Consider the following 23263-nt stretch of genomic DNA (forward strand, 5'->3'; position numbering starts at 1 on the left):
CAGTAAACCAAAACCTCCTGCTGTCTCAATACTACTTCCCTAAGGGGATGGTGGGTTACGAGGTGAAATATATCCTATTTATATTCTCATACAGCACCAGAATATGCAGTAGTGAATAATTTATTTTATTGACATTTTATTTTTGTGGAAAAAACACTCACACTAACATCTACAGATTCTAGACTACAAGTGACAAGTAAAAAACCATTAAAGTATATGTACTTAAAGAGTGTGATTACATGAGATCCGATCTTCCTAATATATAGCTTAAATGCATTGGCATCAAAGAAATTATTAAAAGCAGGACATAATACAAGAGAAAGTTTACTGAGTACCACAGGAATCCAAATCAGAAAATCAGGGCATTCTTTTTGCAGATGATGAAGAGATTGGCCTTTTGGTTTGGTAGTTTTCCACTCTGTGACACAGTTTCCTACATGTGAAGTTCCCTGTTTTCTGGGCTGCTAGAAAGCAGGTGGGTGTGATGTTCAAGTGTACAATGATGTTCAAGCACCCAATGAGGAGAGATGCCAGCACCACTCCACTTCAGGCCTCTCCCTTTGTACTGATGGAGCAGCACTGAGTGCCATCTTGGACCAGATTGTACTTTGTCTGTCAAGAGAATCATAACTGCATAGCTATTTAAACAGCAACCAAAGAGAGAGAAGAGCAATGGATCTGATGACCTGGTAAGGTTTTGCTGGTCACAGCTTCCCCTCCTGAAAAAAGCTCCCAATGCTGTACAATGATAAGGAAAGAAGGTATTGAAAAGAACTTTTAATCTGTTTCTGAAGCTTTTCCTTCCAAAGCAGAGACTGCAACTACTGCGCTATTGGAAAATTTGTACCAGTGTTGTGGAAAAAAAATCCAAAACCACCATTATCTTTCCAAGGAGACTTCTCTCTCCTATCTGTTTGGTGGTTTATATTATCCCTTTGAAGCACTGTAGCTGATAGTTGGTAGCTGTATTTCTGTGCATGCCATACAGGTTAGGTGTGCAAGTTTTTTTCCAGCACAGTAACCTCAAAAGAAGAATAATAATTTGCCTTTAAAAGAAGTAGGCTTATAGAACTGCATTGGGGAATAAGACTCATCCTTTATTCACTGTAGGTCAGTGGTATGGCTGAATATCCTACTACTGAGTACACCACTATGTGCATCCTTGTCTTCTGTCATTGTAGTCCTATATCCCGTTTTACATGTCCTGTATAATCATTCTAGGGCATGGAAAAGCCATAGGCAGAGAATCTGGAGGAGGGGTGTTCTTTTTTTTCAGTTATGGTATCATAGGTAAAGTGACAATAGAACAAAGCTAATCTCTCTTTTTAAATTACTCTGATTTTCAGGAATGAAAAGTTTGCACAGAAAACCTCCCTGTGGATTTTCTTCATGGTTTTCCTATGGATTCCTGTCCTACGAATACACAAGTTTTCTCCTTTCTTTTACATGTGCAATATAGGTTTAAAGTTTTGTCCCAGCTCACTTTGGTCTTGCACTTTTTTTTTTTTTTTTTTTTTCATTGGAGATTATGTTCGACTGGTGATGTTGCTGACCGACGCCCATTCTGGAAAGGTATTCAGCTGGAACAGTCTAATTCCCCAAGTGTTGATTGCCACCATGACAACAGCCAGGCCGATCAGGTTTACACCCAAGCCAGCTTTCACCTACAAAAGCAAAATATGTCAGAGCATAATCAATGAAAACTTAATCAAAAACAGTTAACATGGAAAAAGGAAGGCAGTAGGATGTACGTATGTAGCCACACATGCTGACATAGATAGTGTGAGAAGTTATGTATACTGATTTCTAGTGCCAAACAAGCACATTGAGTATTATGTATCAGAGTGCATGTTGTGAGAGTATTGAGGAGTGATTGATAGTCAGAGGCTGATGCAGCTCGTTGGAGAACTGCTCAGTTTGTCACTTGAGCTTCTCAACCAGATAATCAGATAGGGGAGTTACACCACATGTTGCAGGGTGATAACTACGTGACTTTCTGTGGAGCTTTGTGATAGATTTTATTCTCTCCTGTGCTTGTCTTAATGGGCCAATGCAAAGGATTGTGTACTCCTCTTCTCTGACATCTCTTTAGACCATTGCAGATGTGTGCATGTTTTTAACCTGACAGGTGGTTCACATAAGAGCAGTGCAGACCAATTTAACTTTGTATGAGTACCAACATCATAATTATTAATATTGACTGCTGAATGTGGGGACAAAGTGTTGAAGTTGCATGAGCTGAGGGAGCTGGGGTTGTTCAGCCTGGAGAAAAGAAGGCTCTGGGGAGACCCAAGAGCAAATTTCCAGTACCTGAAGGGGTCCTGGAGGAAGGCTGGAGATGGACGATTTATAAAGGCTCTTGTGGTTATAGAACTAGGGGCAATAGCTTTAAATTAGAGAAAAGTAGATTTAGATTGGATGTTAGGAAAAAATTCTTTGCCATGAGGGTGGTGGAAAAATGGAACAGGATGCCCAGGGAGGTCGTTGAGGCCTCATCCCTGGAGATACTCAAGGCAAGGCTTGACAAGGCTCTGAGCAACCTGGTCTAGTTGGAGGTGTCCTACAGGTCCCTTCCAACCCAAATTATTCTGTGATTCTATCAGAGGATTTAGCCAATCTCAAGACTCACCATATCTTTAATCTGGCAGTGCCCATAACTGAAGACAATGGCATTTGGAGGATTCCCCACTGGCAGCATCACAGCAAATGAGATACACATGGTGACAGGAATCAGGGTGTATAAAGGGTTGATAAGCAGGGTTTCTGACTGGGAGGAGAGAGGGAGAGAGGTGTTTCACTTAACTGATAAAAGCCACTGCTCATAATTAGGATGAAAAGGTCCTCTCCACTTTACATGAAGAAAACAAGATGTCTGAATTTAATCTCCCCACTTTCTAAAACTGTGTGGAAGTTTTTTTTGTTTTGTGGAAGTTTTTGTTTGCTTTGTAGGGTAGGGTAGTTCTATGATTTGGAGGTGATCATGCTCCAGGAATTTCTTTTCAGACACTTCCCACTGGAGGAGGGTGAAGCTTGCTACTGTAAGGCCGACTTTGCTCTCTCTTCCCAGTTGTTCTCTGTGTCATTCTGTGTTGTGTCTTCTGGCACTGACCACCACTTCGTTCTTCATACAGGAGAAGTCACAACATGTTGGCATGAAGATGCTTGGACCATTATGTAAAATCCTCCTGTGCAGTGGTTAAGAAAACTAGATTTTCATGGTCCAAGCTCACATGGGGGTGTCCTGGTTTTGGCTGTGACAGAGTTAATTTTCTTTTCAGTGGTTTGAATTTAGGATGAGAATAATGTGGATGACAAACTGATGTTTTGCCTGCTCCTGAGCAGTGCTTACACCAAGTCAAGGACTCTTCAGTTTCTGTACTGCCCTGCCAGTGACAGGGGCTGCACAAGAAGCTGTGAAGGAACACAGCCAGGACAGCTGACCACAGCTAACCAAAGGGGTATTCCATACCATATGATGCTCAGCATATAAATCTGGGGAAAGAAGGAAAGAGGGGGCACTCAGGGTGGTGACAGTTGTATTCCCAAGCAGCCATTACACGTAATGGAACCCAGCTCTCCCGGGGATGGCTGAACACCTGGCTGCTGATGAGAAGCAGTGACTGAATTCCTTGTTTTGTTTTGCTTATGTGCAGAGCTTTTGCTTCACCTATTAAACTGCTTTTATGTCAATCCACAAGCTTTCTCATGTTTAATTTTCAAATTCTCTCCCAGGATGAGGAGGAATTCATTGAGCATCTGTGTAGTGCTTAGTTGCTGGCTGAAGCTAAGCCACATCAGGCAGGAAGGCAGTAATGATGGAATATTCTTTATATGGGTCTAAAGAATTTTCTTTCACTGCAGCCTTCAGTGGTGGTGAAATTTTATATTTTCACTAGGCTATGGCTTAGTTTTAAGTCAGAGAGAAAGGGAAGGGTATTCACAAAGCTTACTTCATTTTGGAGATGAAAGCATCTCTAAATTACTTTTACAGTCAAAAAAGAGAGACTGCCTTAAGATGGCAGTTCAGACCACTAAAAGTAGATTGCTGCTCTAAATTTTTCTTTAGGAGAGTCTCTTTCTGTGTGGAACAGAGATAAATTTGAACTCATAAGCCGTACAAACATAATGACTTATTGTCATCTGACCATGTCTCCAGATTACTTCAGAGGTCTTCACATAATGTACTTTGGAACAATCCCATAAAATATTTATAATAGGGAAACATGACCTGCAGTTTGCTTCACATTGCATAAAAGAAAAGAAGAGTTTTCTGTAACTGGTATTCTAATATAGAACGAAAGTTGTTTCTCTTTCCTCTGATTTTGCCACCAGTCTCCTGATTCTTTTTTCTTTCTGTCCTTCACAAACATCTCTTCTTTCCATGTTGGATGATAGTACTCTCACCACATCACCCACAGGTTTTTCCTGAAGTAGTGAGTTGGTGACTAAGTACTAATGAACAGCACAGTTTAAACAACATTGATAAGTGTCTCTCAAGCTTTATGTGGTCTTTTTTTGTTGATTGCATCATCACCTTTTCTTGTACTTAGACCTTGAATTCCTCCATGCAGTATCTATATTTTCACTTTTTCTGAGAAGCATTGAATAAATTTCTTGGTGCTAAAATATGCTTTTTCCTGCTCCAGTTTATTGTTTTTCCTAAAACCAAACTTGTGTAACAGTAGCCTGGGGACTGAGGCTGGGTATCATGCAGTCAGTGCCAATGACATGAAACTTTCCCACGAGCTTGTCATGAAAGAAACAACTAAAAATGTCATTGTTTTTACTCACCATGCTGCATAAAATAGGCAGAAAGATGGTTATGGTTGCTGGATTACTAACAAACTCTGTTACCAGGGACACCAAAATGCAGGCCAGCAGAGTTACAGCCCAGTAGGGAAGGCTGCTCAGGGAGAGCATCTGGCGTCCAATCCATGTTGAGAGCCCAGAGGTCTGGGGAAAAAACAGAAGCACAAGAATGACTGACTACTTAGTGTGCTTGTAAAACAGACTCTTCTCTTTGAGGAAGTTTGCATCAGAGAGTCCCACCATCAAAAAAAAAAAAAAAAAAACCAAAAAAAAATTAGATGAATGCTTTCTGCATTTCCTTTTTTTCAATAGACCAGATTTCACTGCAGTGCCTGATACCTAGATGCCAATAGTAACAAAAAGATACATTTGGCAGTTAATTACATTAAAAAGCAATCAAAGCTGACTCCTCTTTCTTCAATATGTGAACTGGAGTATTACAAATTGGTGACAAAGGATTGCACAGCCTGGGTAGAATTCATCTTGAGATTGAGATACACTAATTTAGTTGGCTATATGCAGGAGTCTGTTGGAGAGCTAGGTGTGTATTCATGAATTATACTGAGTGTAGGGAGATATAGTCAGTAGAGCCTAGAGTATGATTTCTCCAGTCAACACTAAAAGCTTGACACAGTTACCAAAAGCAGAGTATGCAGTGGCAGCTGAGATGTTCCCTCTCTCTCTGGTTTGCTATTATTTGAGAAATGTGAGGTTTTCCTCAGCTTTTGTGTTGTTTCTGTGATCCTTAAAGGAATATCTAAATTGTAGTGAAATGAGGCAACCAGGTGCCACTAATTGCCAGGCAGTGGGCATGAGCTTGTGTTAAGCCCACCTGTGCCTGATTAGGGTGGGCCCCTACTGCGCATGAGCAGGATCAGGGGGCCAATAAAGCTCACACCTGAGGAAGCCAGGGAGGAAGCAGCCACTTTTGGAGTAGTAACAATGATCCAGGCTGGTCAGCCCTGAGGGCAGTAGACTCAGAGCACTCTTTGGCCCCTGGAGCACCGTGCCCTAAAAGAGGTTCGTCTTGCTACATCTGGTGGAGAATGCGGGCATAGACCTCGATCTAGCCCGTGCTCAGACGAATCAGAAGAACAGGAGCTAGTCCGGTGCAAACTAGCATTAGCAGAAAACCCAAGGAGTTGGGTAGGAAGATCCACTGCCTTTCCTTCTCTACCACTGATTGACCAAGGAAAAAAAAAAGATGGGATTGTCAGCAAGCACCCCTATTAATGAGAAGCTGGTGACACGGGCGAAGGAGCAAGAGCTCTCCTCCTCCCCGTCCTCTGCGGCCGCATGGGAACTTTGGAAGGAGGTCAGTGACCTGTTGGGAAGCCTCCATACTCAAGAAATGAATAAAAACATAACCAGATTAGACGGTACATGGGGAGTGGTGATCAATGCCCTAAAAGAAATAAAAGCTGAGGCAGAAGCTGCCATCACCACCATTGCAGCACTTCTGCCAAACTCTGGCGTTGATACTACAGCATCACCACCAGAAGCAGGATCTGGTGTTGTCCCCACAGCACCTCCGCTACCTGGCAATTAGTGGCACCTGGTTGCCTCATTTCACTACACTAAATAATCTAACACATCTGAAATGGCAGATGCTTACACAATTGACTTGAGCCCTGACCATCTTTTAGTTAGCTAGATAGCTAACCAATGAGCGCAGGGAATAGGGAATATATTATGTATAAGCTTACAAGTATCCACATTGTAAATCCATCCTGGGGAGCATACAAAGGGGAAAAAGTACAGGTTTATAATTCTTTCAGGAATATTCTTTCAGGAGGATAACATCTAAATCAGTACCTTGCATCCAGCTGCTAAGGCATAACCCCCTCCAACCAACACTACAATCTCCCAGGGCATGGTTTTCTGGAAGTCCTTCCAGGTAATGATGGGATCCAGTGTGCTCATGTCTGTTGACTTTTCACCATCTCCTATATCAAAATAAAGCAAATGTGTGACCAGCATCACACTGGTCTTTTGTAAAGATCTTCCCATTTCACCAAACAATTTACTAGGGCTTATCTTCAGCCAGATCTGCAGGTATCTGCATAACAGTTCTCTGTTTGGAGCTCTATCTCAAACTTTCCTGAAACTCAGTTTCAATTCACAGAAGAGATGGTGGCCTCACATACAAGATCTGTTTGTAATCTGCTGGATGAGAGGATAGAAGATGAAGAAACAAAAACCACAGGGGTTTGATGTAAGAAGGGCTGGTATCAGAGGGGAAACTGAACCCTGAATTCCACAAAGTTTTACTAAGAGCTGAAAAGTATCATTAAAGATACTGGAAAATATGCCAGATCTCTTAATTGATACATCCTTACCTTTTTCCCTTTTTCCAAAACATGGCTTTTTTGCTGGAATGAGGAAAAGAAGAAAACCAAGGAATACAGAGACAGTGGCATCAGTCCGGTAACCTTTCCTAGGAAAAGGATGGTGGCATTATCAGTAAATGACACACAAAAAATCACATTTCCTAAAAAGTCCCATGGCTCCAAGAAAATTGTTGTAGGTGAAGTTCCATTCCCACATCTGAAATCTTACTAACAATCTACTAAAAAAATATGTCTGCATATCAAGGATAGAGATTGGATTTTTTCCCCCATTTGTTAAACTGACTCCAGTTGCCAACTTAAATCAGTGCTCAACAATATTAGTGAAAAAAAAGAAATCCCTTTTGGTTTATAAATCTATTAACTCAGAGATACAGAAAAACAGTATGTTTACTAGAAGCAAGAAGCAGTAAACACATTTTGGGGAAAACCAATCCCAAGTGATCACCCAGAAATGGACTATAGATTGATTTTAAATTAAATGTTTAAAACTCAGTCTGAAAAAGTATTACAAGGAGTGCTGAACTCCAGAGATCCTCAGGAAATCCCAGTATTAAAAATTGTTTTTCTGTCAAAATTAAGATGAAAAAAATGAAATAATTTTATGTGTCAGAAAGTAATTTCAAGTCACTTATTCCTTGATATGTGTAGCATGTTATAGTTACCTTTAATACAATTTATTTTAATTATATTTAAAATAAAAGAAAAATTCTTTGCTTCAGCCAGCATTCTGTGTAATATTTAATTGAAATGGACTTTTTCCTAATAAAAGTTATCTTTGCAAAGATACCCTTTTTAAAATAAAAATATTATTTTAAAATTAAATTGAAAAAAGTTTTGATTTTAATTATAGTTCTAATCTACACCAGCGATAGGGGCTGTATGAATGGTCTAAAATGTCTTAAGTTCAGAATGTGACCTGCCTTTTTTTTCACGTTTGAAACATTTTTTTACTTTCTCTGCTTGATTTATCCTGCTTACTGAAAAAAAAATACAGTTTTACAGTTTTAAAAGTGAAAAATAATTTTTTTTTTTTTAATAAAGCCTTCGGTTTTCACCACCTGCTTAAAAGTGGTTGATAATGGTTTATGGCCAAAGATTATTGCAGAAAGTCAGATGATGCAAGGTCTCATATTCCTCTGCAGCTTTTTAGGGAATTTCACTTACTTCTCAAAAAAAGATGACCATCCTGGTACAAAGCCAGGCTCACGAGTAAACCAAAGCAAGGTCATCAGAATGAAGAAAAATCCAGTCACCATCTCAGGATAGCTAGAAATAATAATAATAATAGAAAAATAGCAATTAAAAAACAAGCTAGTAATTCAAACCAAGATCTATCTGAACACTTGAGAGCAGATTCCAAAAGAAGTAAGAAAGCAGAAACTGGTTCCAGCAAAAAGGGTGGAAAACTATATGGAAAATAGAAAAGATTAGCTTGAATTAAAGAATTTTGACTTTGGCTTCCAGTTGAGAACCATTTAAACACAGTGAAAAAATAGGCTAAAAATATGAGTCTGTATCTGCAAGTCACTTGTTCGTGGGCAAGACATAAAGGAAAATATTTATAAATGCTTGTTTTGGATTTTCATTATTATGTGATTAAGTTTGGTAACAAGGTAAATATTGTGTTACCATTCCACTCTGAACACTTTCTATTGCATTTTTTAAAAGTGTGTAGCAAGTATAAGAGCAAATGACATTGTAGATTAGCACAAATATTTTAAGCATGAGGAATAAATAGAAGATTAAAAATGACTTGAGTATACAGAGTTTTAATTTAGGATAGATTTAAATTAAGTATGGTTTCATTTTTAGGCACAGTCTGAACAAAGTCTGGATTCAGAAATGATCATGTTCAGCAAGTTGGTCTGTCAAAATTTCAGCTGAGCAACCCAAAAATGTTTTGGATGAATGGATTTTATGACATATCCTTTTGAAAGGTTTGCAAAATAATCTTTCTGAGAGAGATTTCTTTGCATCGTAAATAAAGGTTATAAGCAACTGGGAGTTCTGGCTATCTCACTGTGGGGGAGTTACTGCAAAGCCTTTGCTAACAGTGAACTACCCACCAAAATAAATCCATGCATAATTGGGAAGAGGAGGTCCTTTAATGGTGTACTTCAAAGGTAGAGACAAACCTAGATTCAGTTGACCTTTGAACTCTAGTATGAAACTGAATCTTTCACTTCTTTTTTCTTTAGAAATAAATAAATTGGTAAATTCATGCATTCCTGTAATAAAGTCTTTGATTTTTGTTCATTTTTTTTGCATTTAGTTCTACTCCTATCCTGGAAAGGAAAAGAAAGAGTTAAAAAATAATCTACATGAACAAATAAAATGTGGAGGGGATGATGCAGCTTAAAGAGGAAAATTCCTGAGAAAGGCAGGTCCATTTTACCTAACATTTCCAAGTTTCTTATATTCTTCTTGAATTCTTCTCTCTGACAATTCTTCCCGTTTGGTCCTCTTCTTCTTACTCACAGAACAAGTCTCTTTAAAACTGAGGTTGATAGGACAGTAAGATTAGACAAGAGCATTGAGTGAAGGAAAAAACCCAAGCAACAACAACAAAAAACAGTCATAAAAACTAACAGGAATGAGGCAAACTGAAAATTCCAGTTGCCAGGGGCTGTTGGAAGATGTGATTGAGGCAAAGCCTGATGGCAATTAGAAGGGAAATTATTGCATGTGGTCTTTGCATAATGAATGTAGTTTGCTTCTCTTCTGAGAATCAGTCCTAGGAATAGTAGGAATATCTACAGGGTAGTAGGGATATCTACAGGGTGCTTAGACCAATATTTGACTGCCATCCTTGACTCTAGCTGGGCTTCCTCAGACAGCTCCAGCTGGCCAGATTTTTCTGGTGCCAGAAACATCCAAAGACTAGGGATAAGTTCTGTCATCACACAGAATGACTGTGGCAGAGGCCACTTATCAATAGATGCTTTAGTGGCTTTCCAGTCAGATCATGGGTATCCAACACCTATGGAGTCCAGACTGGCTTTTGAGCCCAGGTTTGACTTGAATATTCAGGATTCACTGTAAGTGAAAGGGGAAGTCTGTGCTGAGTATCTAAATACCTATCACAACCTGTCTGGTTCTGCTATTATTAGCTATTTCTAAACCAAGCCCCAAATTGCCTCTGTCACAGAAGCCAAGGCAATCAGCCTTGTATTTTGTCCTGGTGAAAAATCCCTGTACTTCTGGCTGGGATATATAAGCACCAGCATGTTTCATAGCTCAGTACATTTAAACCTGATATACATTCATATGGAAATCAGGTGAAATCCTTGGCTTATGCAGATTGCCTTCATACTATAAAAAAGCCTGGACATTCCTAATTGAAATTAAAATACCCACAAACTCACTTGAACCTTTTCTTTTTCTTCTTTATTGCGATTTGAGCCATGATCTTTGCATTTCTGCTCCAGCTGCACCCTTTGTCACACAGAGGTGTGTTGAGAGGATTGAGAAACCTTTACACATAGCCCAGTCTAAAATAGGCTGCAGCAGCAAGGACTTCAGCACCAATGGACTCTTTTTATAAACTATAGTTTATAGTTTATAGCAGCAATACTCTAGATTGCTGTCTAAGCAGCACAGCTAAGCAGTAAAATTTCCTTCAGGAATTGTTCCGGCACAAAGAAAGAAATTGTGCTTTAGTTTCTTATTTAGTACCCTACTAGAGATCCATGCCATAGCACTGGCCAAACCATGGACTACAGTCCACTGCCATGTATTTTGGCTATGGCCTGACTCTCTAAGGATTTTGCATAGCTCAAGATGCAGGTAGGCACTGTATGGTGAACAAAAGCTCTTAAATTAACTTTTCATTTCACTTGTAAATGGGCATCTACGTGATACTTGCTTTTAGCACACTCAGCACTGCCCTACACCAGTAAGTATTTAAATTTCCTTTCAAACCTTGCTGTTAGACTTCAGTAAAATCCACCAGCAGTAATTCAGCTGCTGGAAGAGAAGAGCTATATGGTTTATAATGACCAGTCCTACAGTAACTGTTCTACCCTTAGCTCTGCTTTACTGGCAAAATTTGTTTGCTAAGTCCATTATCATTCCACTTTGACCTAATCTACAGCAACCTTGACATTCCAAGTGGGCCAAGTAAAAAAAGATTGATGACACTGGGCTTCCTAGGAAAATAACATGAACATTACAGGATTTCAGTAAGCATTTATGCACAGGCATTAGGCAGCTGTTGCAACATGTTATAAGTGTTTCTAGGCTTAGGAGGATATGAAGGCAGAGTGTTGTAGCCCAGCTCCTAAAGTAATGTGTTCTTTAATGAACTGCAGTGAACTGTAGCCAAAGATTAAGGAGGTTTGGAATCAACAAGTACTTCTCAAAAGGCTGATATTGCTTCAGTCTCTGGTATTATTTAGAACACCATTAATCAGGACAAGGTCTTGGATGCAATGTGGAATTTCAATTCTATTTATTAAAAAAAAAACAAACAACAAAAACCCGCACACAATGTAAGCAATTGAGTCATGTTAGGGCCTGTTTCCTCTCAAGATTAAAAAAAAAAAAAAAAAAAAGCCTTTAATTTGAATCTATGAGGCTCAGGAGACTGAGAGAAGGACATGGAGTTATTCAGCTCTAAATTACCTCTTCAAATCTAGTCAAGGTCAGCAGTAAGCAGAAGTCATTATAATTTTATTCATTGTCTTAGATGAAATAAATTAGTGATGTAAGTTTGTAAGTTCAGCTTACTTTTAAGAGTAAACTAAATCAAATTACCCACTAATTCTGGGTAAATGTGTCTGCACCACAATTTAATGCAGATTAACTAATCAAATCTAAATGCATGCATTTAGTCAAATTTCATTATTTTTTCTGAGTGCCTCTGCAAGGAGAATACGTGGTACAAATGAACTAGCAGACTGAGCCTTGTTCTTATTTTGGGGCTAAGGAACTTGCTGGCATCCATCTCTTAGGCTGTGAGTCCTTTCCATTTTGAAGAGAAATATATATAGACTCTGTTTACCTTTAATTTAATAGGTCTTATATTAATTTGATTGAGATGGGGTCAGATCTGAAAAGTGACCTGTTCACTTACAGTTATTTTTCTATTGAAAAATCTATCTTTCTTTTAAGCTATACATTTCCAAAAGGACTTTTAACAAGATTCTTTTTGTCCAAAATTGGATCCTTATGGTCATGAGAATAAAAAAAAATGAGTTGAACGAATTGGTAGGATTTCCAACAGCAATACCTAGTCAGTTTACTTGCAAGCAGCAATACTCTAGATTGCTGTCTAAGCAGCACAGCTAAGGAGTAAAATTTCCTTCAGGAATTATTCCGGCACAAAGAAAGAAATTGTGCTTTAGTTTCTGTCATTTGCAACAGGAAGCATTTTTATGAGATGTTGTAGAGAAGCCAAAGTTGCTCTGCTTTCATAATTCATGCATTTTGAATTACATGCAACCTGCACTCACTTGCAACCCAAGAACAGCCAATGCATCCAGAGCCAGGTCAGGACCAACATGATGAGGGAGATGGGGAAACTGAACAAAAACCAGGTACCAAAATTCAACACTTCAGCATCCGGGTAGTGGCTACAAAGTCAAAGAGAAGATGCAAAAGAAGTTAGAACAATGAAAGGACAAGCATTTCTGGTGTGCACAGATGCACAAACATATATTTGTATGTGTATATATTTGTCATGACAGAAGATTTCCATCTCTTTGTATCTGCAGCAGCTACATTTCAAGTGCATTGTGAAACCAGTTGATAAAGAATGTCAATCATTGACCATGCCTGATCAACAGATGAACCATATAGCACTTCACATGTATAAAGCCAAATGGTCTGGGTGGTCTAGCCAGCTTCAAACCCCCTCAGAGTTACCAGGAGTAGAATTCTGGCCCTACTTGTGGTTTTTGTTAACTTTTTAGTGTTGGCAGACTTAAAGATTATTTTCACCCATTATTTTCACCACCCTTCTCGTGGACTGCACTAACAATTACTATATTCTGCTGCTCTCTGACGAAGTTGCCTGGTATGTGCATTTGATGGAACTTTAATAGCAGCAAGATTTTTGGAAATTCTGTAAAATCAAAATCCTTGGGTTAAAGATGGCTACCAAAATTAGTTTTCCTTGCTATCATAATCTCAGAGAGAGAAATGAAGGTTAACAGGGCAGCAGTAGCAGCAGTAGTTGATCAGAATCGAGTTTGAGCTTGGATGCCTGTCTGAGCATGAGAAGTACCACAAGTTTTTTGATGGAGGTAACATTCATGTATTTGAGAGCTCTGTGTGTATATGATAAATTAAATACTTAGCTGCTTGAGAGATGCATCCCATCTTCTCTGAAATAAAGGTGTAAGGCCACATTTCTAAGTTTGGGTTTTTTGCACTACATTTTGAGCAGTGCAAGTACCACTAGTGATGCCTGTGGGTTCACCATTAGAACTCACTTTTTAAAAATCTACAGAACAACTTCAAGCTTTTTTTTTTGACATTTTCCTTCTTTTCTTTATTATTTTTTAAATTTCTTTTTGTCTTCTTTGCTATATCTTTGTGGCTTTAATATTTACTTTTCCAGGAAGGTCTGCTGCCTTCATGATAATCAGTATGTAAATCAAAAGATGTTGTTTAAAGAAACCTGAATGTTAGAACCTGCTGAGGAATTTGTCTTTTGTATGGATATGTGTTAGGTCAAGTTCCTCCTTTAACCATTAGTAATAACATTAGAGAAGGAAACAAAACAGCCTTCAGAGACTGTCTTACAGGAGTACCTTGAGGTAGTAAATAACCCATGGGAAAAGCCTCAGAGATGACAATGACCCCAACCACCATTTTCACACAGCCCCAATGTCACTTACTTGTTGAAGTGCTCTAAGAATATGAGGCTGGTGGAGGTCCCTATGATGGTTGTCAGTCCTCCAATGGTTGCAGCATAGGAGATACTCAGGGAGAGGCATTTACAAACCATGTGGTCATGTCTGGTCTGATACTGAGACTTTGTGCTCAGGCCCAGTTCTGAGTGTGTAGGAGGCAGGACCAATATCTGAGCCTGTGAAGGGACACATTCACCAAAGAAAGCAGATGATCAGAACAGCCACCCAACTTGCTCCAAAGCCATGGTGATACTGGTCCCAGAGAAACAGGAGCTTTGCGTGAGAAGGGGCAGACTTTTCTTCACAGGGATTAGCTGAGATTAGAACTCAAAACCTGTCCAGGGACACGGAGTTGTCTGGTCTGTGGCAAAAATGTAGGACAAACAGTAATTGGACTTCTGACTTTGGTTTAGGCCAGCTCCAGTTCTCTCTGGAATCTCAGCAGGATAGGAAAAGCCTCTGTGGGCTGCAAGGGTTGGATGCCAGCACTGCAGCTGTAGGAATTCATAATCCTTGGGGTTTATGTAGCCACCAGACAAATGCTTGCTGGATTTTTTGCACTTAGACTGGCTCAGGGCTTCTAATTAGGAATAGAAGTGCTAGGGGTCACAGAAAAAAAAAAAAAAAAAAAAAAGTCTGGGCAATGGAAAAGTGGAACAAAAAAGCTGCAGGAAAATATTACTCCAAAAGTAGCTTTCTTAACAGTGACAGGAAAATGTCTACTTTAGTAAATCAGGTTCCTTGTAAAAAAAAAAAAAATAAGGTACAGTACTTCAAGGCACTTCACATGCCACCCAAGGGCATAATTTAGGATCAGAAAAAAGGCATATAGTTTAGATAGTTTAGATAGATTTGGTTAATTTATTAAACTGGGTTTATGTAGTAAACCCAGTCATGTTATGGGTTCACCCTGGCTAAAAGCCCAGCAGGTTAAAAGTGAAGTGAGCATATCTGTTACAAAATAAACACTGAATGTGGCTGGGAAATGAGTATAAAAGGAAACTAAGAATCAGGAGCTGCACAATGGCCTTTTTTGGAAACATGGACTCAGATTCTTTTGAACTATGAATATGTTGATTTTAGCTTCATCTTTCCTGGACATCAATTTATGCCATTAAGGTGCTACACCATTTTGGTCCAAACAGCAATCACTTGGATCCACTTAAGAGAAGTAGAAATACTGGGACTGACAGATATAATGGAGAATTTTGAGGGCAAAACAAAAAGGAGGTGCATACTAAGACTACCTGATGAACTAGATGAACAGTTAAATGGTCTGTGCCTGCTGCAGATTTAGTGCTGAGTAGGATACTGAATATCAGGGATTGTTATTTTGGAATCAGGCTATTTTGCCTGATAAAATAAAATGGGTAAATAAGCCAAATAAGAAGAGAAACTTGTGATGACGCTATGGAATGTAAAACTAAATTAATTGTACTAGCCAGTGGAGGAGGATCTCTGAAAATACCTGTGCTGGGAGCTTCAAAATGGGAGTAAGGGCCAAGCCACAACTTGGTGAACAATTCCATGCAACACACCTTACAAAGAATGAATATGAAACAATAGGGAGCAGGTAATATTCGCATCTGTCTTTTCCCTCACTTCCTGAGTTTAACATCTCCTTACCTGAGGTATGTGCTGCCCATTGCTCTTAGAATTCACCGTTCCAATAGGGTTGGCTATCATGTGCACACCATTCATACTCTGTAGGGAGGCAAATGCCTTTGGATTAGCCTTTCTTCAGTTTCTAGGGGCACTTAGATTAGAAATGATTATGCTTTTTAAAAGTCACAAGTAGTGGACTTTTCAAAAGAAAAAAAAAATATCCTACACACTAAAATGTCAGTTGTAAACCTTATACTGGAAAAAAAAATTAAAAAAACACAACTTCCAGCAATCTGGTTTTATTTTAAAGTTACTTAACAGTCAAATTATAGTAAATTCAGGTCTTTTCCCTCTGCCACATAGGAGAATCTAACTTGTCCTTGCTAAAGGCTTTGACTTTGTGATAAATGTACGTTGTTCTGCTTCTGGCAATACCTGGGCAACAAAAGATTGTGTCTACACTTACCTGCACTTGATAGAAACCATATGGTAGTGTTAGTTTTTCCTGACTGGATCTCAGGATCTCCAGCAATAAGTACAACAAACATTACAGAGCTAATGTTACCCAATTTGATTTGAACCATCAGAATAAAACCAGAGCAGGACACTCTGCAATGCATACTCTTTGCCAGCAACCACTGCTTGTTTGAAATAAAGGTAATAGCAGTTTGTTACAGAGCTGTGTGGACTCCCTCTAATGATTCCTGCACTAGAAGACAGTGTACCTCAGAAGATACTACCTGTGACAATACCTTTGAGTGCATCAAGGAGCTGAAGTCAGTAGTAGAAGCACTAAAAACAAAAAAAGGAAAATAGACTTTAAAAATGCCTCTTCACCTAGCTCCCTCGACAGGCACACAATATTGTAAATAGTAATGATGAAATAATAAAAAATACAACTTATTACCTCTTATTTGGTATGTGTCTGTGGTATGTATCTGTATATATACGTACTCACACATACACATATTTACCTACAAGTCCTTATGTTTCACAGCTCTATGTCTAGCTGTGTAGGAAAGGGTTCTACCCCCATAGAAAAAAAAAAAAAATATTCTAGGTTGCCTATAGCACATTCTAGAACTCACACCAGGCAATGCATCACTATCACTGTCTTGTTATATTAAAGCACCAACTTCCCCAGTGCTGTTTCTGAGCAACCACCTATGCCTCGTTAAAGCTTTTACTAAAATCTGTCCTGTGTGACACATGAGCCATGCAAACAATCCACTGAACTTTGACACTGAAACCACATTTAATTCTAAAAGATATGCTACTCATCCCATCCAGTGTCAAGCTCTTTTTCAAGTAATACTATTTTAATAACTGTTCTGTTATGGAATATCCCACACATACTCTTCAATAGTGCTTGAAGGGATTAGTGGCATAATGCTAGACTGAAAATTTGATTCCATACTGCATAGAAAACACAGCTGGGATGAAAAGAGATAGCAACAAAGGGAATACTGGAAAACCCCTTGGTCTCCAGACTAATGAAAAAACTATTTAGGTCTAGCAAGTTAACTAAAAGTCACCAGTATGTGCTGTTTGAATGATAAAGTTTGTTTTAAAGTAATTTTTTAAGGTGTAACAAGAACTTGTTTCTCTTTTATTTTGAACAGTTGTGGACAAAATAGGAGGAACTTAAGAAGGAATTGTGAAGTTTATTCTTAATCTTGTAAGAAGATGCTCCTCAGGATCTAAATTGCAACATAGTTTTAGGACAATGATTATGTATATTCTCCTGAGTATCTTGAAACACTGATTAATTTGATGATTTGACAAAGACATTAGTCCTTTGCTTGATTTGCCTTTTTCACCTTACTAGATTTTACCCCAAATAGAGACCTTCTTGAAACTTCTAGTGTTTCAAACTTCTAAAGAACATTGTCTATATTAAAAGAAATATTTATCACATTTTTTCTGTGGGGAGGATAGGTTTTTGTTGGTTGCCCTCCCTCACCACCTTTGCCCTTTCCTTCATCTGTCTTGAAAGTTCATGTTTTCCTTAGGAATATTCTGTGTTTGCCTTCTGGATATGTCCTGTGAGCACTCCATGCTGTGTTTGGATTCTCTCCATCACTATTCCTTCAGGAAAACAAAAATGAAAATCTGTGGACATTACTCTCTTACGCAGCACAAACACTGACTTCAAACAAAGATCTTTCAACCCCCGAGAAACATTTTTCTTCTCTCTAAAATGTCCACAGTGTTAAAAAATATATGAATCCTGGGAACCTTAGCGAGATCCAGACCACTGCAGTAATCCCATTTCTCCCATAAACCTGCCTTGTCAGCCACATCTAAAATATTAATTTGTAAGCTTCTGATTGCCCTTCCTGGCTCTACTCCTGGGTTTATCCCATTGCAACCTGTGTAGGGCTCAAATCTCCGGTCGTGATGTACAGGGTTCATTCTTACTCCTCATTGATGAAGATAAGCTCCAGAGAAGGTTGACCATGCTTTTCGCTGAGACCTGCAATGAAGGGAGAGAAAGCAGCCCTTGGGCTAAGGACTGAGTTGGGCCCCTGAGCCACACCATTGAATGTGGAGAAGCCATTGCAATCAAGAACTTGTCTAAACCCTCTCAGGTACTCTGCGACCCTTATCCACCATTTTACTGTCTCATATTTTTCTGATTATGTGCCTCTGGCAATTAAAAGACTACCATACTTTCATATAATAGGCAAGATTACATGATTTTCAGCCTGGAATCTGTGAACTGAAAGAAAAGATGGATTCTTTTCTTCCCAAATAGTTTCTTTCTGGTAAGGAGTGTACAAAATGGACCTGCTCTGATCAGGGTAGTAGTACCTGCTCTGATCAGGGTAGCCTAGAAGGGATGGGCAAGTGTGGGATTGTCACAGAGAACATTTTAGGGCCTCTTCTACATTTCTTTGACCTCATTCTCAGAAGTTCCCTTGCAACTCTTTAAAATCCTATGACTTGCGTTATGACCCACAAAATCCATTACAGGCCCTAATTCAACACAAATGATTTTCCAGGTTCAGTTCTCCCATCATATCTTGAAAGTTAGTTTCCTTTTTGTTAGAAATATCAGAGAACAAGGAGAAAGAGTTGGGACCAATGTCTTTGGCAGTACAACTCAGACCATTCTGATTTTGTTAGAATATGAATAACGTATATCAACAAATTTGGTCACTGATAAACAAAGGATAAAATAATGGCCAATATTGACAAATACCTATTGGCTCGTTTTCTTCCATAATGGTGCTGCCTGCAGTACTGATGAGCTCATGTTCCTCCTCAGCATTCACTAGTTCCTTGAGCACTGCCTCCACAATTGGCATTACCATGGCTGTGGTGGATGTGTTGGAAAGCCACATGGAGAGCACCGTGGTGCAACACATAAAGCAAAGAAGCAACCTGGAGCACAACACAGGGAAACCTTCCTGAAATTTTAGAAATTTCCTTTAAGAAATACTAAAGGCCTCGATGCCTAATGTTGTCACTAGTCAACCGATAACTGCACAGAGTCTTTTTCTTGTTGTGGGTACCAAAATACCATTCTGTGCACAGATAAAATGCTGCCTTTTGTAAGGGCTGTCACAATACAATGTAACACTGGAAGCTGTTTGCTGCTTCACATGGAAATCCGTGTGTAATGTGAAAACCAGCAGTTTTCAGCATATCCGGGATTTAAGCATCCTTATGCATTTTCTAAGCTTCAGACAATAAGGAAGATAGAGACTTAAATCAGTATCAGTAAAAAAATAGAAAGCAGAGCGGCAACAAGCCAAGGAGTAGGAGGTGGCAGAAAGAGGATGCGAAAAGTTGTAAACTTTCACATTCTGAAAGACAAGGTGGAGAGGAGAAAGAACACCAAATCAAGCAACCTTTTGCATGTGGATAGGAAAGTCAGAGTTGTTACTAGCTTTTTCAGGCTGTTGCTATTAGCTTCAAACTACCCTGAAGCCAAAGGTTGACTCACATGCCTGGCTTTGCTCCAGCCATCATGACCATACGCAGGGCGATTCGCTTGTGGAGGTTCCACTTTTCTACAGAAGCTGCCACACAAATCACACCCATGAGGAGCAAAGTTGTGTTCTTGAAATATTCAGCAGCCACCTACATTAAGGGCAAGGAGGAAAGAGTTAAAACAGCAGTAACTACCCTACACTGAGAGCATGCTGAATGAGAATATGATATTGTGGATTTTCTCCCCCTAGAGAAAGAATGACAGGGAGCTGGAGAACATGAAGAATTTTTGAGTCAAAATGTTCTCTCTTACACATTTTCTCTCTCATTCATGTTATGTTTACAAATAAAAAGTCTCTATTCCCACTTATTAATAGGTTTCTCTGATTTGAAAGAATAAAGAGAAATTTTACGTCTTTGAAAAGGTTGTTCACAGCCTGCAGTTAGTCAGTCAGCTAGGCCTGGACTGAAACAACCACAGCCAAACATGAAGGAATACAATTATGGAAAAACATGAAGGAAAACAAGCATGAAGACACACATGCACTGAAAGAAACTAATTCATATGCTTTTCTGCTTTTTCATTCTGGAGACGTTGTTGTCCATCATCTTATTTGAATTTCTTATGTGTTGTTTATCAGTTGAGCAAAATGTGGCATCCCTAGAACCTACAGCTTCAGGAAAAGTCCTTTGGGATGTTCTCTCTGCATGCAGTAAAGAAATGCTGTGATAATCCATGAGCCAGAAGTTTTCACAATGGAAATCTGTATCCACTGTATCAGTAAAATAAGGCAAAGTTGTTGTTTTTTTTTTTTTTTCAAAAAGAACTTTATTTTAAAGAGAATGACCAAAAGCCATCATCTAGCTCAGGAAAAAAATGAGAGTCCAGGCATGGTCCTTTAAGGAAGGGTTCTTGAAAGTGTGGCTTGGTAAAATAAAAGATGATGTTCTGTGAAGTGACTGAAAAAATAACAAATGGAGCAAACTGAAACATTCACACACACTTGTGTGAACACAAACAAAATGGGAGAAAAAAAAAAAAGCTATAAGCAGATGCTTGGAGTCTAGCTAAATATTTAATTTTATGATTCAGTTCTTCCTGAGATGTTGCTGGAATATTTTTTCCAAAAATATAGTTTCTTCTGTTTAAAACTGTTCCGCAAACAAAATGTAGGTGCCAACATTTTAAAACAATAAAAAACAGTAGAAGCAGTGTTCTTTCCATTATCCCCGCTCCTCCATAAAAGTGCAAGAATGATCCTAATGTTGCTTTGAGAAAGCTGCAGAATGTTAATTATATAATTATATTTATTTTAAAAATTCCCATGATGACCTAAATAGACTTGGCCATCATACTTGTGTGCCAGAACTTTTAAATATCACTTTTTTTGTCTTCTTCCACTGATTTCTTTCTCATTAATTTTCTTTATCTTCCTGCTACCTTGTTAAAAGAAGATCTTGAATTGAATGAAAAGAACCCATCAAGCCAGCAGCACAAAGTGTCTGTTGTTTTTCTTTATTCCTTTCACAGATGCTTTGGAGAAACAGCTAAATACCAATATTCTTATTAATACACACATGCACATACAGGACTCACCGGCTCATATTCTTAAGCCCTTGTGAGTTATTCGTAGCTTAAACTGCTAGACAAGAACCCTGGGTTTCTGTGGCACTCCAGAACAGCAGACAAAATATTGCAGCAGAAGCACCAGCATTATTTATTTCAAAATACAGGGTGTTATTTCTTTTCCTGAAGCAAATAATACACTATTTGCAGTAGTCCCACTGTCATTTAATTTGTTACTACATTGAACTTCTGTGAGGTTGCCCTGAAATTTTCCTTCCGCAGTATGCTGCAGAATTTTGTAGTGAAAATTTTAACTACTTTACCTTTATGTTAAGAAAAAGCCCAAATATGTAATGAAAAAACCTTGAAGATATTTAACTGTGTCTGCATGGAAATGTACCCAATAATATTACACACCTTATATTACAAGGTATTATATTATACCTTTGGGAGGAATAAGGTCAGTCATAAAAATCTTGGTTCGTGCTTGACTCCACCCATTTATGGGCATGACAAATGCCAGATTGTGTTGGAAAGTCAACACTTTTATGGTTGCTATATATTTTCTGTTGTCTTATCTTCATTTCTAGTCCTTATAAATCAAGTATGATGCCTTCTTACCCCAAAAAAAGTGAGAGAAAAAAACAGAAAAAGAAAGCTGTAGTTGAAATAAAATTAATTCTTGGCATATCATGAAAAAAAATACATTCACCAAAACTCAAGTAGGCAAAATCAGAACTGATTGAAGAGTCATTTTTGCACAGCTACTCCTTTTCCTTGGTTACAAGGCAGAAATAAAGTTACACCTTGGGAAAAGGACTAGATATACACCTGGGTAACAAAATTGTCTAGTCTTATACAATAAATGTTTTGTTTTTTTTTTTTTTTTAGAATATGTAGCCTCATGGTTTGTACAGCATCCATAATAAATTTAATTGGAAGGAAACTTTACAGTTTGTCACATAACTGCTTTTTAGATGGTTTTGGAGGCAGAGACAGATGAGATCCTTTGATGTAGTAAGTTCTGGGAATCGTTGGTGAAGGAGTGACAGGATGGACACCTCTCTTGGCTAATATAGCCATTTCTATATCTATCTTCAGCAGAAGAAAGAGCTGGTTTGCCCAAGTTGCACATTACAAGATGTACAATTCTTCCTTCCATACATCTGAGACCACTGAGATTAATTTTATCCAAATAATTAACTGATTAAATGATTTAAAAAGTACACACTGTTCTGACCTCACTGGACTTCATGACTCCAAAAAGTGGGTATAGGAAAGCAGGAACTAAGGCTGCTGCACCAAGAGGTACTGCTTCAGAGACCCAGAATACAGCTGTCACAATCAGCACGTAGGCACATGAGGCTTCCTGCTGGGAGAAAAATGGAGGGGTTACACCTTGCTGCCACAACCCCTGCTATGGAAGCTTTGTGGGTGCATTCATAGAACTCATCAGAATGCATCTGCCTGGATTTCAATAAACTCAACAAGGACCTCCCGGGGAGCAGGTGGTTGAGCATGAATCTAGGCTACCATCAAAAAGGCCAGTTCTAGAAGATTATACTGTTTTTTCTCCATCCTTACAGCGAGCACAAAACTTCTAGGTAAATATATCTATCAGCAAAATAATAATTCCAAGTGCATTTATAGATTTGTTTTAATTTCATAATCCAATATTTACCCAATGTTCAAACATGAATCCTCAGGCTGGGCCTGTGGAGATGGTATTTCTACACATCTCTCTTATGCTGGTATTTCTACACATCTCTCCTACAAGAACTTGTAGCTTGCATGATTAAACAAGAATATTCACAATTGCCACAGAATGTATAAGGCCACACTATGGCCTCTTGTAGGACATGTTCTGAGAGATATTTTTAAAAACAGTGTACAAACCTACATTTTTTGTCAGTTGATTTTTTTTTTTTCAGGTGATTTCTACAGACCTTGGAAGAAGACCACAGACCCAAAGGGCTTAGAGGAAATGGGTTAATAGAACTGATAAAAAAAATATGCTGCTCTCCAATGTCCCCATAGATAAACCCAAGACAACATCAAGCTGAAGATTCATGGAGACCTGGTATACGATGGGAATGTTATCTTCTGAATTATTTTAGTTCATGATTAGGTAGTCC

The 23263-nt window shown here is 38.6% G+C and overlaps 1 protein-coding gene across 4 annotated transcripts in view; it reads right to left on the bottom strand.

Annotated features, from left to right (window-relative positions):
- Positions 1–462: 462 nt before the first annotated feature.
- The window catches only part of SLC13A4 (solute carrier family 13 member 4), a 28068-nt gene continuing 5267 nt past the window's right edge, over positions 463–23263 (bottom strand). The window contains exons 2-16 of one of the 4 annotated variants that reach the window (XM_071726970.1): positions 22369–22497; positions 19575–19711; positions 18828–19009; positions 18044–18098; positions 16375–16414; positions 15644–15721; positions 14003–14193; positions 12614–12733; positions 9556–9657; positions 8325–8426; positions 7149–7246; positions 6625–6755; positions 4792–4953; positions 2630–2767; positions 463–1664 (exon numbers count right to left, since the gene is read on the bottom strand). In XM_071726970.1, the coding sequence (XP_071583071.1) occupies positions 1527–1664; positions 2630–2767; positions 4792–4953; positions 6625–6755; positions 7149–7246; positions 8325–8426; positions 9556–9657; positions 12614–12733; positions 14003–14193; positions 15644–15721; positions 16375–16414; positions 18044–18098; positions 18828–19009; positions 19575–19711; positions 22369–22497 (1803 nt within the window). In that variant the 3' untranslated portion in view covers positions 463–1526. Of the gene's footprint in view, positions 1665–2629; positions 2768–4791; positions 4954–6624; positions 6756–7148; positions 7247–8324; positions 8427–9555; positions 9658–12613; positions 12734–14002; positions 14194–15643; positions 15722–16362; positions 16415–18043; positions 18099–18827; positions 19010–19574; positions 19712–22368; positions 22501–23263 lie in introns of all 4 variants that reach the window. The other 3 variants (XM_071726953.1, XM_071726963.1, XM_071726946.1) reach the window with 3 other exon arrangements.

This window comes from Heliangelus exortis, chromosome 1, assembly GCF_036169615.1.
Source record: "Heliangelus exortis chromosome 1, bHelExo1.hap1, whole genome shotgun sequence".
In the NCBI taxonomy this organism is placed as follows: domain Eukaryota; kingdom Metazoa; phylum Chordata; class Aves; order Apodiformes; family Trochilidae; genus Heliangelus; species Heliangelus exortis.